At 49.4% G+C, this 15,429-nt stretch overlaps 1 protein-coding gene across 1 annotated transcript in view; it reads left to right on the forward strand.

Moving 5' to 3' along the window:
- Positions 1–15,429, forward strand: part of LOC105987797 (ankyrin repeat and BTB/POZ domain-containing protein BTBD11-like) — a 110,993-nt gene that overhangs the window by 82,578 nt on the left and 12,986 nt on the right. The window contains exons 7-13 of the mRNA XM_013019168.1: positions 1,296–1,397; positions 3,286–3,379; positions 3,494–3,629; positions 4,290–4,510; positions 5,977–6,155; positions 12,893–12,998; positions 14,616–14,718. Of these exons, the coding sequence (XP_012874622.1) occupies positions 1,296–1,397; positions 3,286–3,379; positions 3,494–3,629; positions 4,290–4,510; positions 5,977–6,155; positions 12,893–12,998; positions 14,616–14,718 (941 nt within the window). The remainder of the gene's footprint in view (positions 1–1,295; positions 1,398–3,285; positions 3,380–3,493; positions 3,630–4,289; positions 4,511–5,976; positions 6,156–12,892; positions 12,999–14,615; positions 14,719–15,429) is intronic.

Genomic DNA, 15,429 nt, shown 5'->3' on the forward strand with positions numbered 1-15,429 from the left:
AAGGAAGGAAGGAAGGAAGGAAGGAAGGAAGAAATCTTACTCTTTACTGCCTGAATACCAGTTCTGCCAAGTATTAGCAAGTGCAGCCATCAGAGAGATTGGCATTCCACCACCATCAATCAGTAACCTCAGAAAGCCTTTTCAGTCCAAAATCAGATGCCCCCTCAGGCTTAAAATACGATTTTTTAAAAAAAGAAGAGTGAGTTTTATATTCATCTGAGGAAATCATGTAATAGACATGTCTTGGATCCAGACCCATTTGGGGTCTTGCAAGTTTCAAATATCTGGGGATTTGTCAGCCAGCCCTGCTGTGAGCCCCTAAGCATCTCCCAGACCCCTTCCATGACACTTCGGTGTTGGTCCTCAATGGAGAGGGCCCCAGACCCTCCTCTCTAGCCCACCCCATGCACCTCCACTCAGCATCTCCCCCAGCATCAGGGCTGAACTGCAGCCGCCAAGGTTGCATGGCCCTGAAGAATGCCAGAAAGAGAAGCCTTATCTGGGGGCTCATCTTGCAAGACCCCAATTTTTGGTTTCCCTGCCCTCTGTCTCTTAGCCTGGGGTGTTACAAGGCCTCCATGCTGAAAAAGAACCAATCTCACATTGCTCACTTATGGTGTGTCCAGTGGAAGTTTCATACCCGTGGGTATGAAACTTGAGGGTCCTTATCAACCAATAAGCCAGCAGAAGGGTGAACTGAGCCAATAAGGGTGCTGTGAGCAGACAGGAAGTCCCACCCTCAGAGAGGCAGTGGTTTTCCTGGCCTGAAAACTTAAAAGTGCACAGTCCATTGTCTGGGAACTCACACTGCCTGCTGAGAACCTATGAGAAGTGTGTGACAGTCACTCTCAGGACCAGAAAGAAGGACAGAGAGGCAGAGGAGCTGACCTAGGGTAACCACCGGTACTATTACTATGCTATAACCATTAACCAACCCTGGCATATGCATTAATGCCATTCAGAGAAGTAAAGCAGCCTTTTATTTCACTGAGAAATAGCGTCACCACCTTCTAGATTAAACTCTCCAGACCACAGTCTTCTGATGGCCTGCCTTCAGAAGATCACTGTTACAAGCAAGGTCATAAGGGCCAGCCTACCCGCCCCTGTCCTCAGCTCTGACAAGAAATTTGGGGGGCATTCCAATAGGGGAAAATCCCACCCATCACTTCCACCAACATTATGCCAGGAACTTTCCAGATTATGTTTGCCCATGCTCTCCGCCACAAATAGGTCAGATTTGATAGCCTGAGTGATGTGAAGGTCACATTTTGAAAATAACTTCGATTTGTTTATAGGTTGTCAGTACTCCTCATAAATATCCATCCGTCCACCCCGAGACCCGCCATTGGACGGCTCTGACTTTTGCCGTGTTGCATGGACATATTCCTGTAGTTCAGGTATTAATGTGCTTCCCTGTCCACATCTGACCCTTGAACTCTAACCTCCTCTGCGATGCAAGTCTAAACCTCTCCCCGCATGCACCTCCCCCACGAGGTTCATATTGGTTCATTGCCGTTCTGTGTGGCATATTTATCTCATCTGAATAGAAACATTCTTCTAACCCTCTCTTGGCAAAGCTTTAACCAATATGAAATCATCAGGTACCCACATGCATTCTCGTACACAAAGTAGCAAACCCACTAATGCTTCCGATGGCTCTGGGGTGGGGGCCACGGCTGTGACTTGGTGGATTTGCTCACTTGGTTTCTGGTAATGTGAACATGAGACTTGCCTTTAGCATCTTCCCCTTGGGTGTGGGCCTGCTATTCTGTAGAATCTAATGGTTTCCAACGAGTAGAAAGAAGCATGCAGATGGCCAAGGGAGTGTTTCCAATTGGTGCTGGCTTGGGTTGGTGCAAGAGTCTTGAACAAGGCCATGGCATGCGAAATAGCTCCACATATGGTAGCAGGCCCTTACTTCAGGTCCTATGGACACAGGAATGTATGCCGCTGACACTTCTGGCTGTTGGAGATTTAATGGTCAAGGAACGGGCATCACTATACTGTAGGTCTTAAACTCTGTCTTCACTGCACCTGAAAAGGGAGACCAGCGCTCTCCGATCTGCACCACAACTGGCCCCAGAGTGAGCACTGAGCCTGGGGATCCCAGGAACTCAGCTCCTTAACATAGCCCATGCCTCTGAACGCTGCAGAGGCTGGGAACAATAGCCTAGCAATGTTGGAAACTCGCAGGAACCTTTGTCATTTACTGGGTCATGGAGACTCCTTAACTCAGACCCAAAGTCATATTTCAGGAGGCTGAGTATGTGGCATGTCCCCCAGGGAGCTGGTTTCGGCCTGTAGCATATTATATCCAGTCCTCCCTCCCGGTAAAAGACTTAAGAAAGTAGGGGTGGGTAGATATATAGGGGGACACAGATGCCACCCTTAACAGGCAGTGACATCTCTAGACTTCCAGTCAGGAACAGTGGCACGCAGAAATCAGGCTGACTCCCTGCCAAGGTGCAGCTGGCCGTGAGTGGCTGCCAAGGAAGCTGAGCCTACCCAGCAGCCCCAGGGAAGTGGTAAAGATGGCAGATTCACCTTGTTTTACATCAGCAGTGCTGACAGCATGTTCACTGTGAGTTAGATCCACGTGGACAGAATCTCTGTCTCCTTTAAGTATCTCTGGGATGTTGGGGAATACAACAGAATGGAGTCATGAAGCCAAACTTCTGGAACTTCTACCACTTTTATGAACTCATCTTGTTGGCCAGAAAACTTAGTCTTCACTAACCTGTCCTCACAGCCCTCCCTCCATTGGACTCTGGGATGGATTTTTCACTCTGGTTGACCACATATATCCCCACACACACACACACCCCAAAGATCATCAGAAGTCCTGAGGACATGATTGTAAGAAGCCACTCCAGTGCCCACTGAGGCCTGTGTAATCAACCCAAGAGAATCTTCCAGCACTTTGGTGTCCACGACTTCTAGCTCTGGGCTTCTAGAAACTTTAGTGTACACGTAGACATCCTGGAGATCTTGTAAAACCTTCCACAGCTGTGGGGTGGGGCCGGACAGGCAGCCTTTCTAACACGCTCTCAGGTGAGGTTGCTGCTCTTATGCCGGGACCACACTGGGTAGATAGGCTGAGGTTCTAGACGATTCGAGAGGCCCTCAGCTCATCCTCCCAGGTCCAGTTGCCCTCCAGCCCTGTGTACAGCCCTGACCTGGAGGGAGGGAAAGATTTTTGGCCTGGCACCAATGGCCACCAGTTTATGGAAACCTCCTCACGATGCGTGCCCTTGACACATCTCAGTGGCCGCTCTTCCTTTGCAGCTCCTCCTCGATGCTGGGGCCAAGGTGGAAGGCTCGGTGGAGCATGGTGAGGAGAACTACTCAGAGACGCCCCTCCAACTTGCCGCTGCTGTAGGTATGTTGTCCATTCTTACTCCAGCCAGGGGTCTTCTATATCCTGATCTCTGATTTGCCAGTGATTTTTTTTTGCTTTATTCACTTATAAAAACCCCCTTCTCTGGGCTTGCAGGAAATTTTGAGCTGGTTAGTTTGCTGTTGGAGCGTGGTGCGGACCCCCTAATAGGAACCATGTACAGGAATGGAATTTCTACCACCCCCCAGGGTGACATGAACTCTTTCAGCCAGGCTGCAGCCCATGGACACAGGTAGGCTAGGATGGGCCAAGGCCTCAAGGTCCCAAGTGGTGCTTGTTAAAAATGCAGATTCCCAGGCCTACCCCAGACCCGTTATATCTCTGGATGTAGGGCCCAGTAGAATCGCAATGGTGGATCTAGGCCCCAGATCTGGCTAGAGTGACCTTACCTGTGAGCTTTCTACTAAGGGCCGAGGCTACCTAGTACATGGCCACACAGGCTGGCTCTGTGTATTCATTCCCAGCCAGCTTTAACCACACAGGTGGGTCACTCTTGGTCAGTCTGGGCCAGGCCACACCAGATGTCAGCTACCACAAAGTTAACAGGAATCCATGTAAAGTAACACAACCTTTCCAGTTTGACTATTCCCCTTCTACATTTCCTTCAGAGTCCCCATCCAGATGTGTTTTCCATCACCCTAGGTAACTCAGATTTCAATGTCAGGGCAGAGTTCTAGAACCTTCTAGATATAGTTCAACATTTGCCCTCCAGGAAACATGATCAGAAACATCCCACCATCTCCTTTATCCCCAAAGCCCCCGGCCCCTGAAGCCATCACCCTGGTTTCCCTCATCCAGATGGAGCAACATCCCCACTCCCCCCATCACACCACACCCCCAACCCACCGCTTCCATCTCTGAGTGTATTCCTCTCTGGGTTTATGATTGACAGGAATGTGTTCCGCAAACTGCTCGCTCAGCCTGAGAAGGAGAAGAGCGATATCCTGTCCCTGGAGGAGATTCTGGCCGAGGGGACTGACCTGGCAGAGACAGCCCCGCCCCCTCTGTGTGCCAGCCGAAACAGCAAAGCCAAACTGAGGGCCCTGAGGGAGGCCATGTATCACAGCGCTGAGCATGGCTACGTGGATGTCACAATTGATATCAGGAGCATAGGTCAGTTCTGGGCACCTTCACCAGCGGGCATGGCACTGCTCTCTGGCTGTCTGGCTCTCTCGTTCTCCTCTCTCTCTCTCTCTCTCTCTCTCTTACATACACACACTCACACACACACTCACACATACTCCTGGGCCCAGGAAGCCTCTTCACTGATTAGAACATTCTAAGCAAAGCCAACACACTCTCCTCATGGACAGCAATACCCCGCATGCCCCAAGAACCCATCCTCAGACATCTCACCCTGATTCCCAAACTCAGCCCCAGTCACCTGACAAGTTTGTCTGAATATAGATTGCCAGGCCCTACACCCAGAGGCTCTGCTGTTGAGGGTCTGGCTGGACAAAGGCTGGAAATCTTTATATTTAACAATCATCCCAGATGTCCCGAGTGCTGGAGGAATGGCAGCTGAGAGCCCCCACAGCATAGCGGCTGGACAGCCCTCGGGATGAGTCCACCCTTTCCTCACCAGCTCCTTTTCCACACCGAGCTTCAGCGGCCAAAGCCACTCAGAAAGGCAAGGGAGGGTAACTGTTCCTTGAGTGAACCAGCCCAGAGCCATCTGTGTAATATCTAGGGATTGAGACTAGTCTAAGCTGTCACTTTAGCATCTGTAGGCAGGAACTGGGTCTGTGACCTATCAGGGAAGAAAATGACTGAGGAGAAAGCTCCATGCCATTCTTCTGGAGATAGGTTCTCCATGGTGATGGTTCAGTATGTGGGATGTATATGCCATTAATGGTGAGAGCCTGTTTTGTAGGATTAGTCTACCTGCTAGGAACAGGATGAGATGTAGTGCTGTCCTTCGTCTCTGCCTCACCACAAGGGAGATAAGCGGATTCCAGCAATTAGCTGCTGGGAGCTGCATTAAAAAGGAGGACCTGATGAAGTATCCAGTGGGAATGTTTCATATGAGGGGACTATCAGGTGCCGCTGTCCACCCAACCAGTGCTGGAGATGATAAAGTCCACTGGTGGGTTTCATCAGCTGTCAACAATCACCTGGGCATGGGCATGTCAGCTAATCCCTTCCCTGAGCTTCTCCCCAGAAAGTAGAGAGGATGGAGATTGTAAACTCACAGGAATAGAATATACCTAATAGAATGCTTAACCATTCCAATAGTCCCCGGAGTGATTCTATATCAGAAAGTTCTGTAATGTCTTACCATAATAACAATAATGATGATGAATGATGATGATGATGATGATGATGATGATGATATAGCCTACAGAAAAGCAGACACTCATAGTTCAGAGAATTGAGCTATGACCTTCAATTCCAACTTCTGCAAGTCTTGGCTCTGTTTATCAGAGGTCAGTCCTTTGAGCTCATAGTTTGCTAACATCTGAGGGGGAGGGAAAAAATAAACAACTTCCAGATAAAAACATGCTTCCCCTTTTGGTTGTTTCCTGTCCTCCCCTCTTCTTCCTCCCCTTCCCCTCCTCCCTGGGCCTCTTCCCTTGCAGGTGTCCCGTGGACTCTTCACACGTGGCTCGAGTCACTGCGCATCGCCTTCCAGCAGCACCGCAGGCCTCTCATCCAGTGCCTGCTCAAAGAGTTCAAGACCATCCAGGAGGAGGAGTACACAGAGGAACTCATCACCCAAGGCCTGCCCCTCATGTTTGAGATCCTGAAAGCAAGCAAGGTACGAGAGGGCTGAAGCTATTGCGATCGTTAGAACTGGAGGTTCACCTATTCAAATGGTCTCTGGGCCTGACACAGCCCTTCAGGTAGAAAGACCATTGTCCTATCAGCCAGGGGTGGGAAATGCACCCCAGCTACCTGCAGCTACTTATGCAAAATCATTTGTGGTGCAGGTGTTCAGCCAAAGTGTATGCAGGTGGATTAGACAGCTTCTGACTCAAAAGGTCTAATGCTGGGGGTGATACCAACAGGTGCACCCCAATAGCCTGTGAGGAACTGTAGGCAACAGTGCCTCCTGGGAACAGTCGATGAGGTGTAAGTTCAGAAGGAAGAAGAGGGAGGTAGGCTCTAGGAGGCCCAAAGGCCTGGAGGGACCATGGAAATCAAGCAGGAAGAGGGAATGGATGTGGCCCAATGAATAAACGAGACTCAAATCCCTGCGATGGATTCTGAAAAGCCAAGCACTGGACAGAAGCCTTTTGGGGTAGAGATGGTTGGAGGAGCCTAGCTCTGACCCCTGAGTGTTTGCCCTGCTCACCACCATTACCAGAAACAAGGACATGTACCACCCCCTCATCCCTTCCCAAGTGTCAGCCCAGCCCTTGGACTACCCTGAGATTCATTCTTAAAAATCTCTCTGGGGGTGGGCTGGGAAGGTGGCTCAGTGGTAGAGTGCTTACCTTGCATGCATGAGGCCCTGGGTTCAATGTCTCAGCATCATATAAGCAGAAAAAGCCAGAAGTAGTGCTGTGGCTCAAGTGGTAGAGTGCTAGCCTTGAGCTGAAGAGCTGAGGGACAGTGCCCAGGCCCAGAATTCAGGCCCCATATCCAGACCCCCCCAAAAAAAAAATCTCTCTGGGGCTGGGTGCTGGTGACTCACACCTGTAATCCTAACCAGTCAGGAGGCTGATATCTGAGGATCATGATTCAAAGTCAGCCCAGGTAAGAAACTCTATGAGACTCTTATCTATAATTTACCACCAGAAAATCAGAAGTGGCACTGTGGCTCAAAGTGGTAGAATGCTAAGCCTTGAGCAAAAAAAACCTCAGGGACAACATCCGAGTCCTGAGTTCAAGACCCATTACTAACCAACACAAAAATCTCGAGCTGGGAAGGTGGCTCAGTGGTACAGTGCTTGCCTTGCATGCATACGGCCCTGGGTTCAATTCCTTAGCACCACGTAAGCCGAAAAAGCTGGAAGTGGCGCTATAACTCAAGTAGAGTTATAGCCTTGAGCTGAAGAGCTGAGGGACAGCGCCCAGGCCCAGAGTTCAGGCCCCACAACTGACAAAAAAAATAATCTCTTTGGAAGCCAGATGCCGGTGGATCACACCTGTAATCCTAACTACTCAGGAGGCTGAGATCTGAGGCTCACAGTTCAAAGCCAGCCCAGGCAGGAAAGTTTGTGAGACTCTTATCTCCAATAAACCACTAAAAAACAGGAGGTGGTGCTGTAGCTCAAACAGTAGAGTGCTCGCCTTGAGCTGAAGATGCCGTACTCCCTGCTGAGGGGCCCTGAAACCCGATTGTATGTGATAAGGAGGACATCAGGGCTAGGCAGCCTTGGTGCAGTGGCCCCTGCCGACATCAGTGTCAATAGCCAAAGACAAGATGAGGACATGGCCAGTGCCCCAGCACTCTGACCATGAGAATGCCAGGGAGGACCAGGCTCTGAGGACTTTGTGCCATGGACCATATCACACACCTAAGGACCTCCTACCCAGGCTGAGGTCAATGCAGCACAGTGGTTAAGTGCCTAGACTCTGGAGCCAAGGTACAGGGGTTCAAATCTTGGTGCTGTCATTTACTTACCTTTTGTCTCTCTGCTTCCAGCTTCCTATGAAACTGGAAATGATGACAAATGCAATCTGTATATATGGGGATATGGCTATACATATTTAAGCTTCAATGGAGAGTACCCTAATGCCTTTTGAATGGTCTCCAACACCAACCGAGTGCTTGCCAAGTGTCTGGCTATGCTGGGGAAGGCCTGGACAGATGGAAGTGAAGCATTTAACACCAGCAGCTACTGTGAATCGCACGTGGAGAACAGGCCGCCTCTCCCGAGAATCTTGTTCTCAGTAATTCTCTCTGCAGACCATTCAATTCCCCAATTCACACCTGGAATTCAATGTTTTCCAAACTCACTCAGCATCACAGCCCTCTGAGAATACACTGTCTCGAAATATATTTTGCCTGTTTAACTACATGCCAGGCATTAATTCAAGCATGTTACATAAACTCATTTGCTCCTCACACACCACTTCTTTTTGTTGGTGGTGGTGGTGGTTGTGGGCTTGAACTTCTGGGCCTGGGCTCTGTCCCTCAGCTCTTCAGCTCAGGGCAAGCACCCTACCACTTGAGCCACAGCACCACTTCCAATTTTATGGTGGTTAATTGGAGATAAGAGTCTCACAGGGCTGGGAAGGTGGCTCAGTGGTAGAGCGCTTGCCTTGTATGCATGAGGCCCTGGGTTCAATTCCTCAGCACCACATAAGCAAAAAGAAAAAAGCTGGAAGTGGCGCTGTGGCTCAAGTGGTAGAGTGCTAGCTTGAGCTGAAGAGCTGAGGGACAGCACCCAGGCCCAGAGTTTAGGCCTACCACTGGACAAAAAAAAAAAAAAGAGTCTCACAGACTTTCCTGCCCAGGCTGGCTTTGAACCTTGATCCTCAGATCTCAGCTTCCTGAGTAGCTAGGATTACAGGTGATAGCCACCAGTGCCCAGCTTTACACACCACTTCTGAAAGAGATCCCATTCTTTGCTCCCATTTAACAGATAGGGAAACTGAGGCACAGAGAGGGTGAATCATTTGCCCCCAAAGACGCACATAGCTGATGTGACATACATAGCCAGGTTTGAACTCAGACGGTCCAACTCCAGTGCCAGCTCTCTTTACTTCTATGCCAGCACAGCCCTCCCCCACCCCAAGAATGGGCTTTGGGAAACTTGTAAAGTCCTAAGAAAAACTGTCCTATGAGGCAGAATACATAAGCTCCCCTCCTGAACTGGCTGGTGGCTGCCCACTGTGGGTACAGAAGGAGTTCAGAGCTGCCCATGCCAGACAGCAGGAGAGACCCCTCAGAGTGAGGACACCAAAACATGGCCCACCTGCTTTCAGAGCCTCTCAGAACACTTGGCTTCCAGTCCAAAGCTAATCTCATTAGGTGCTCTCATTAGCACCCAGCTGCAGCCTGGTGTCCCCAGACCCTGGCAGGCTGGGTTTGTACTGGCATCCAGGCTGCTGACAAATACTGGACATGGGAGCAGGTGCACTAGCCCTAAGATAATGAGCTTCAGTGACTCCATTAAAAGCGAAGCCTGCTGGGAGCATTTCAAAGCCGAACACCTCCTTCCCCTCTGATTTAAAAATAAATGAATAAAAGGTTTTCACCCGAAATCACCTAAGAAACCATCTGAAGAAAGGCCTCACTGGGTCTGTGTTCCTTCAGTTGTCTGGGCTTGTCTGTTCTCTTTAGGCTGTAGTTGCAGTTTCAGAACTTACTGAGGCATCATGGGTATTTAGAAAACTGAACCTATGGTTTAAGTAAATCTAAAGTATGACAGATAAGTTCCCAGATCATAACTACAAAGCCTAGTAAATTTCCAGGTGAATAGACCATGATCCAGCACTGGGCCTAGAAACACAGCATACCTAAGTCCCCGAGCCCCCAGTCAATCACCCAAGGGCTACCACTCTCCTAGCTTCTGATAACAGGCTCCATTTTGCTTCTAGCCCTGGTTTGACTCAAACAGCTCATTTACATAGGAAATACTTCTCTAAACCTCCCACATATGTAAGATTGACAGGCTCAGACCATCCAAACTGCCTTCTACAGATGCAACATTCCAACTAAGGATCATACAGACCACCTTCTACATATGAATCGGGCATAGAACCAGATGTCGAGTACACAGATTACCACACATGAACCATAAAAACTGCCTTCCACACAGGGAGCATACAGCCTGTCTTCCACATGTGGACCATACAGATCACCAGATGTGGACCATATATAACTGTCTACTACATATAGACCAGACAGACCAACTTCCACATGTGGATCATACGGACTACCACATGTGAAGTATACAGATTACCACATATGAGTCACACAGACTTCTTTCTGTACTACAGACCACCACAAATAGACCACACAGGCCACCTTTTATGTATGGACCATATAGATTGCCTTACACACATGGGCCATCAGATCACCTTCTACACATAGACCACATAGATCACCTGCCACACGTAGACCATCAGATCATCTTCCACACATGGACCATACAGACTGCCTGCCACATGTGGAACATTCAAGCTGCCTTCTACATGTGGACCGTACAGAAAATCACTGAAAACCACACCAACCACCTTTCCACATGTGGACCATAAAGGCCTCCTTCTGTAAGTGAACTGTAGAAGGCATGTCTTGCCTGTCATGTTGGCTGAGTGCAACAGCTATTAATTACCTACAGATTTCTGCCCTGCTAGGCTGCCTTTCCCTGGCCCACTAGGTAGAGAATAGATTTGATATGTGGTATTCTATTCCTATGCCCTTTGGCATTTCTGAGTCACTGCTTTTCAGCATCAGGAATGGGATGCACGCAGCAAAATAAAGCCCAGTGAACAACATCTCTGTATTGCCTCTCTAGTGCTTGGAACCCCAGCTGGTTTTTACCTCTCCACCTCCTAGAGTCTCCTTTTATAAGTAACATTGAGCGTTTTCAATTCTATTTGTGTCTTAGTCTGTTATCCGGGGTTGTAATTGAAGATCTAAGGTACAGCTAGTTTATAAAGGAAAGAGGCTTACTTTATTTAGATCACAAGCTAGCAGAAAAGAAGTCCAAGGCCATGAGACCACCAAAGGCCTCAGGTTGATTCTTCATGGCCAAAATGGGCACATGCAGAATAGAAATACCACACTAGACCGTCTCACTTATGCCAACTCTCACAATAACCAGCCTAGCTCCACAAGACTATATCCAGCCCTCTTAACAAACTGCTCACCTGTTCAGGGCCCAACCATCCCTGGGCATTGTTACACTGGGAACTGAATTTTAGTGGGGAAAACCATTTTTAAAACACAGTAAGTTAGCATAAAGAGGAAAGAAAAGCATCTCTGCTCTGCCTTCCCAGAAGTAGAAATAATAGTATGCTTTTTAAAAAAATCATTCTGGGTATGCTATTTTTATCCTCTTAAAATATCTGAGATCCAAAACACCATCCAAGAAGTGGCAAAGCCCCCAGTGGAACACTGGCTTTCAGTGTCACCAAAAGCAAAAATCTCCTTTGAAGCAGAAAAACAAATATTATATAATATACAATATTATAATATATATTATAAACTGTGAAGCCTCACACAAATGATCCAGTCTCTTTATGTAATTATCTGGGGACAAAATGACAACTACTAAGTAAACCTAGATGATGTCCCCAACTTTTTGTTGTTGTGATCAAACACCTCTACAGCTTAAAGGAGGGAGAGTTGATTGTGGCTCATGGTTACAGACAGGTCTGTCCATCGTTAGCTGCTTCATTGTTTCTGAGTCAGCCCCTCATGGCTACAGTGTGTGGTAGAGCAAAGCAACTCACCTCATGGCAGACAGGAAGCGGCCAGCTATATAATCTTTGAAGGCAAGCTATTCATGACCTACTTCCTCCACAGGCTCTACTTCCAAAGAATCGTGCCACAAGTTGGGGACCAAATGACCCACACATGAGCCTGTGGGGGAGCATTCAGATTCAAACTATAGCACCATTCTGTACAGAACTACTCTAATACCATCTGGGAATCCACAGTGTGAATTCAGAACCTTTGCAGATGAGATTCACTTGCAAAGGCAGTTTACTCCAAGGCCCTCATTTGTCAGCCTCAGGGTAAACACCGATGCAGGACAAGCGTGTGTTTTTAGCAGTCTTTACCCTTTTGCTTGCCTACATTCATCAAACACTAGTTGGGCTCATAGACACACAGCCATAGGCATGCCTCCTATTTTTCTAACCCCCTCACCACCACTTTAGCCCTTTGCTTCAACCCCCTCTGCCCAATAAAAAGCAGTAGAGCTGTGAGCTGGCCTCCTTCCACACACTGACGTTGGAAGGGGATGAATAGAGTCAGCTGAGTGAGAAGGGGTAACAAGGTCCATGGGCTCCGTGCAGTGACGGGCAGCTGGAAGTTGTTCCTCACCCTTTCTTTATTCATCTTTCTTGAGAAGTGATTCGACTCATGACTTCCACATTCAGAAATACATCAGCCCCAGAATCTTAAGACAGAAGAAAGCTGAATCCACCATTTGGCTTGTTAGGGGAGCATGGGGCCAGAGGGGCTTCCTGCCGTGTATTTTGGGACAAATAGCTGCTCCAGAATTTGAGATTACTGATAAAAGTCGATTTGAGATTAAACAAAAAACAAAAAAACTTCCTAGTTGGTAAGCCACAAAAATCTGCTTTTCCCAATGGTTAGTAAGCAGCCAGGGCTAGCCCAGGTGAAATTCACTGCACATTTCATTGTGAATGTAAGTATTCGGCAAAGCTAACCCACCAGATAGGACAATGAGACCTGAAGCTGGTAAATCCAGGACTGACCAGAGTACATGCATGTCCTCCGGGGGTGGGGCCTGCGGTAAATGTTGGGGGTGGGGACTCTCATCTAGCAGATGTGCTCCTGTGGTGACAGCTTGGCTGTGACCATCCACGGCCCCCAGGAACTCAGCTCCTCTCTCTCCTCCTCTGCAGAACGAGGTGATCAGCCAGCAGCTGTGCGTCATCTTCACGCACTGCTATGGGCCCTACCCCATCCCCAAACTCACCGAGATCAAGCGGAAGCAGACCTCACGCCTGGGTGAGTGACTCCGGGTGACTTCCCAGATCGGTGCTGGCCACTGTTGGCGATGTAAGGACCAGGAGGCAGCAATCCGTGGGGAGAGGGGAAGAAGGAGATGAGGGCTCTGGAGGGCAAATAGGAAATCAGTACAGGAGATGGAGATTAGAAGATTCCCTTTTACTGGGTGATAAATAAATCTGGGGGAATGTGGACAGAGAGACTGGCCAGACCACCACTGGATCAAGCTTTCTCCTCACGTCACAGACTGAGAACCACACCCAGGCCCCAGGTCCCTGAGTGTCCCAGACAGAGGAGATTCTGCTCAAAGACCCGGCAGGGCATGGCAGCTTCCCCCCCCCATCCACCAAGTCATCTCTGAGGCATCCCTCCTCCTCCCTGGGGAGGGAGGAACGGAGGAGAATGAGAGGACAAGTGTGTCTTGCTAATGGAAGTCCTTCTACAGGGACCTAGAAGAGAAAAACACTCCCCCCCCACACACACACATATACACTCATAAAAGCAAGTGGGGACACAGCTGATCCTTCTTGGACACTGCACTGAGCCAGCTGGCTGTGACCAGGAACTTGACCTCCAGTAGCTCCTGGGAGCCCCAAGAGGCAAGTCCTATGGCCCATCTCAGATTCCAGCAGCAGCATGGCACAGGGTGAAACTGGGACTGAGGCCAGATTCCTCTGCCTGAGCAAAGATGGTGCTGGAGGGGATGGAGGACTGGGTGTGGGTGACCTCGGGAGAGGGAGCTGTGGGCACAGACGGTGCATCTGAGACAATGTCACCCTACCTGAGTTGTGTTAGGTGGAGCGTCAGTTAGACTAGAAGGCTGGGTGCTGACACCTGGGAATAATCAGAAAGGCCAGCTCTGGCAGGGAGTGCCTAGAAGAGATTCTTGCTGGGTAGAGACTGACGAGGAACTGCAACGGGGAAGGGCTGGCAGATACCCCCAACAGGCTACTCCCTCAGGAGCGTGGGGTCCACAAGGCTAAAATGACAGGTGTCCCGGAGGAGCTGCATGTTCATACAGACAGCTATGGCATCTGAGTGCCCAGATTCCAATGCTGGCCTGGAGAGGTTACTGCAACCCCTGTGTACCTCAGTTTCCTCCACTGCACAGTGAGGATATTGTGACCCCTGCTGGTCCTGGCCCTGAGCTGAGACTCTGTAAGTGCATGGTGGTTCCATTTTTTGTTGTTGTTGCCATAAGAGATGAGGTGGGGAGGGGACAGGCTGCTTTGTCCCTGGCCCTAAGAAAGAAAGATTGAGTTTTCCAATCACAGGGGGGAGGGGCAGCTCTTCTAAACCAGGTCTATGGATAGGAAGCTGGACACTAACAAGCAGGAGGGAGGATGGGGTGGGCAGCGTTCACCTTTCATGCATGTAAAAGCCCTTTTAACTCTGTTAACAACTCTGTTGCTGGAGAAACTCCTGTTTCGCCGGTGGGCGTGGCCTCCCGGGGGCGTGGCCTCCCGTGGACCCTGTCCTGTTTGCTTCTTCACTATCCCAAGAATCATCCTTGGCCCCAGTTTCCCTGTCTGCCCTCCCTTGTCCCTTCCACAAGAAGGGATCCGAGTATCACCCTGTTTTCTGCTACAGCCAGCCCTTCTCCCTTTCCTCTTCTAGATCCGCATTTTCTTAACAATAAAGAAATGTCCGACGTCACGTTCTTGGTGGAAGGAAGACCGTTTTACGCCCACAAAGTGCTGCTGTTTACAGCCTCTCCACGGTAGGTACCGCGCTTTGTTGTGCCTGTTGCTATCCCTTGCTCTTTGAAGTTCAATATTGGTGCTGTCTGCGCTCAACTGGTAGAGTTGCTTATCAAAATCACGGGCTGCGGAGTACCAAGCTACCCCTTCCTGCAACCTGGAACAATAAAACCCCATGCCAAGGGCTTGTGTACAGAATAAGGATTGTCTGTGGACTCCTTCCGCCAGTGCCCTTGTGCAGTGAACAACCTGAGACACCTCACCTGGAAGCTTTGCTCTCAAAGCTAGCACTCCCTGAGTGCTACCGAGTAGATTTTGCCATATGCTGCTCAAATATATAAACCCTGAGCTTCTTCCCCCTAACTGTGGCTTCATGTGGAAGTAGTCAGAAACTCCTCACCCTCCCTGCTAGCTCTGCTGAGCCCCTGTGAAGACCTGTCAACTGACAGGAGACCTGTCAATTCTCCTCCGCTCAGTTTGTATAAGTTCGGGTCCACAGTGGTGAACCAGAGGGCAGAGGATGCTGGTCTAAGGAGGAAGTTTGTGGCCTTAGAAGGGAGTGGAGGGGGGCTGGGAAGGTGGCTCAGCGGTAGAATGCTTGCCTCGTATGCATGAGGCCCTGGGTTTGATTCCTCAGCACCACATAAACAGAAAAGCTGGAAGTGGCGCTATGGCTCAAGTGGTAGAGCACTAGCCTTGAGCTGAAGAGCTAAGGGACAGTGCCCAGGCCC

This window comes from Dipodomys ordii, unplaced genomic scaffold, assembly GCF_000151885.1.
Source record: "Dipodomys ordii isolate 6190 unplaced genomic scaffold, Dord_2.0 Scaffold3, whole genome shotgun sequence".
Classification (NCBI taxonomy): Eukaryota; Metazoa; Chordata; class Mammalia; order Rodentia; family Heteromyidae; genus Dipodomys; species Dipodomys ordii.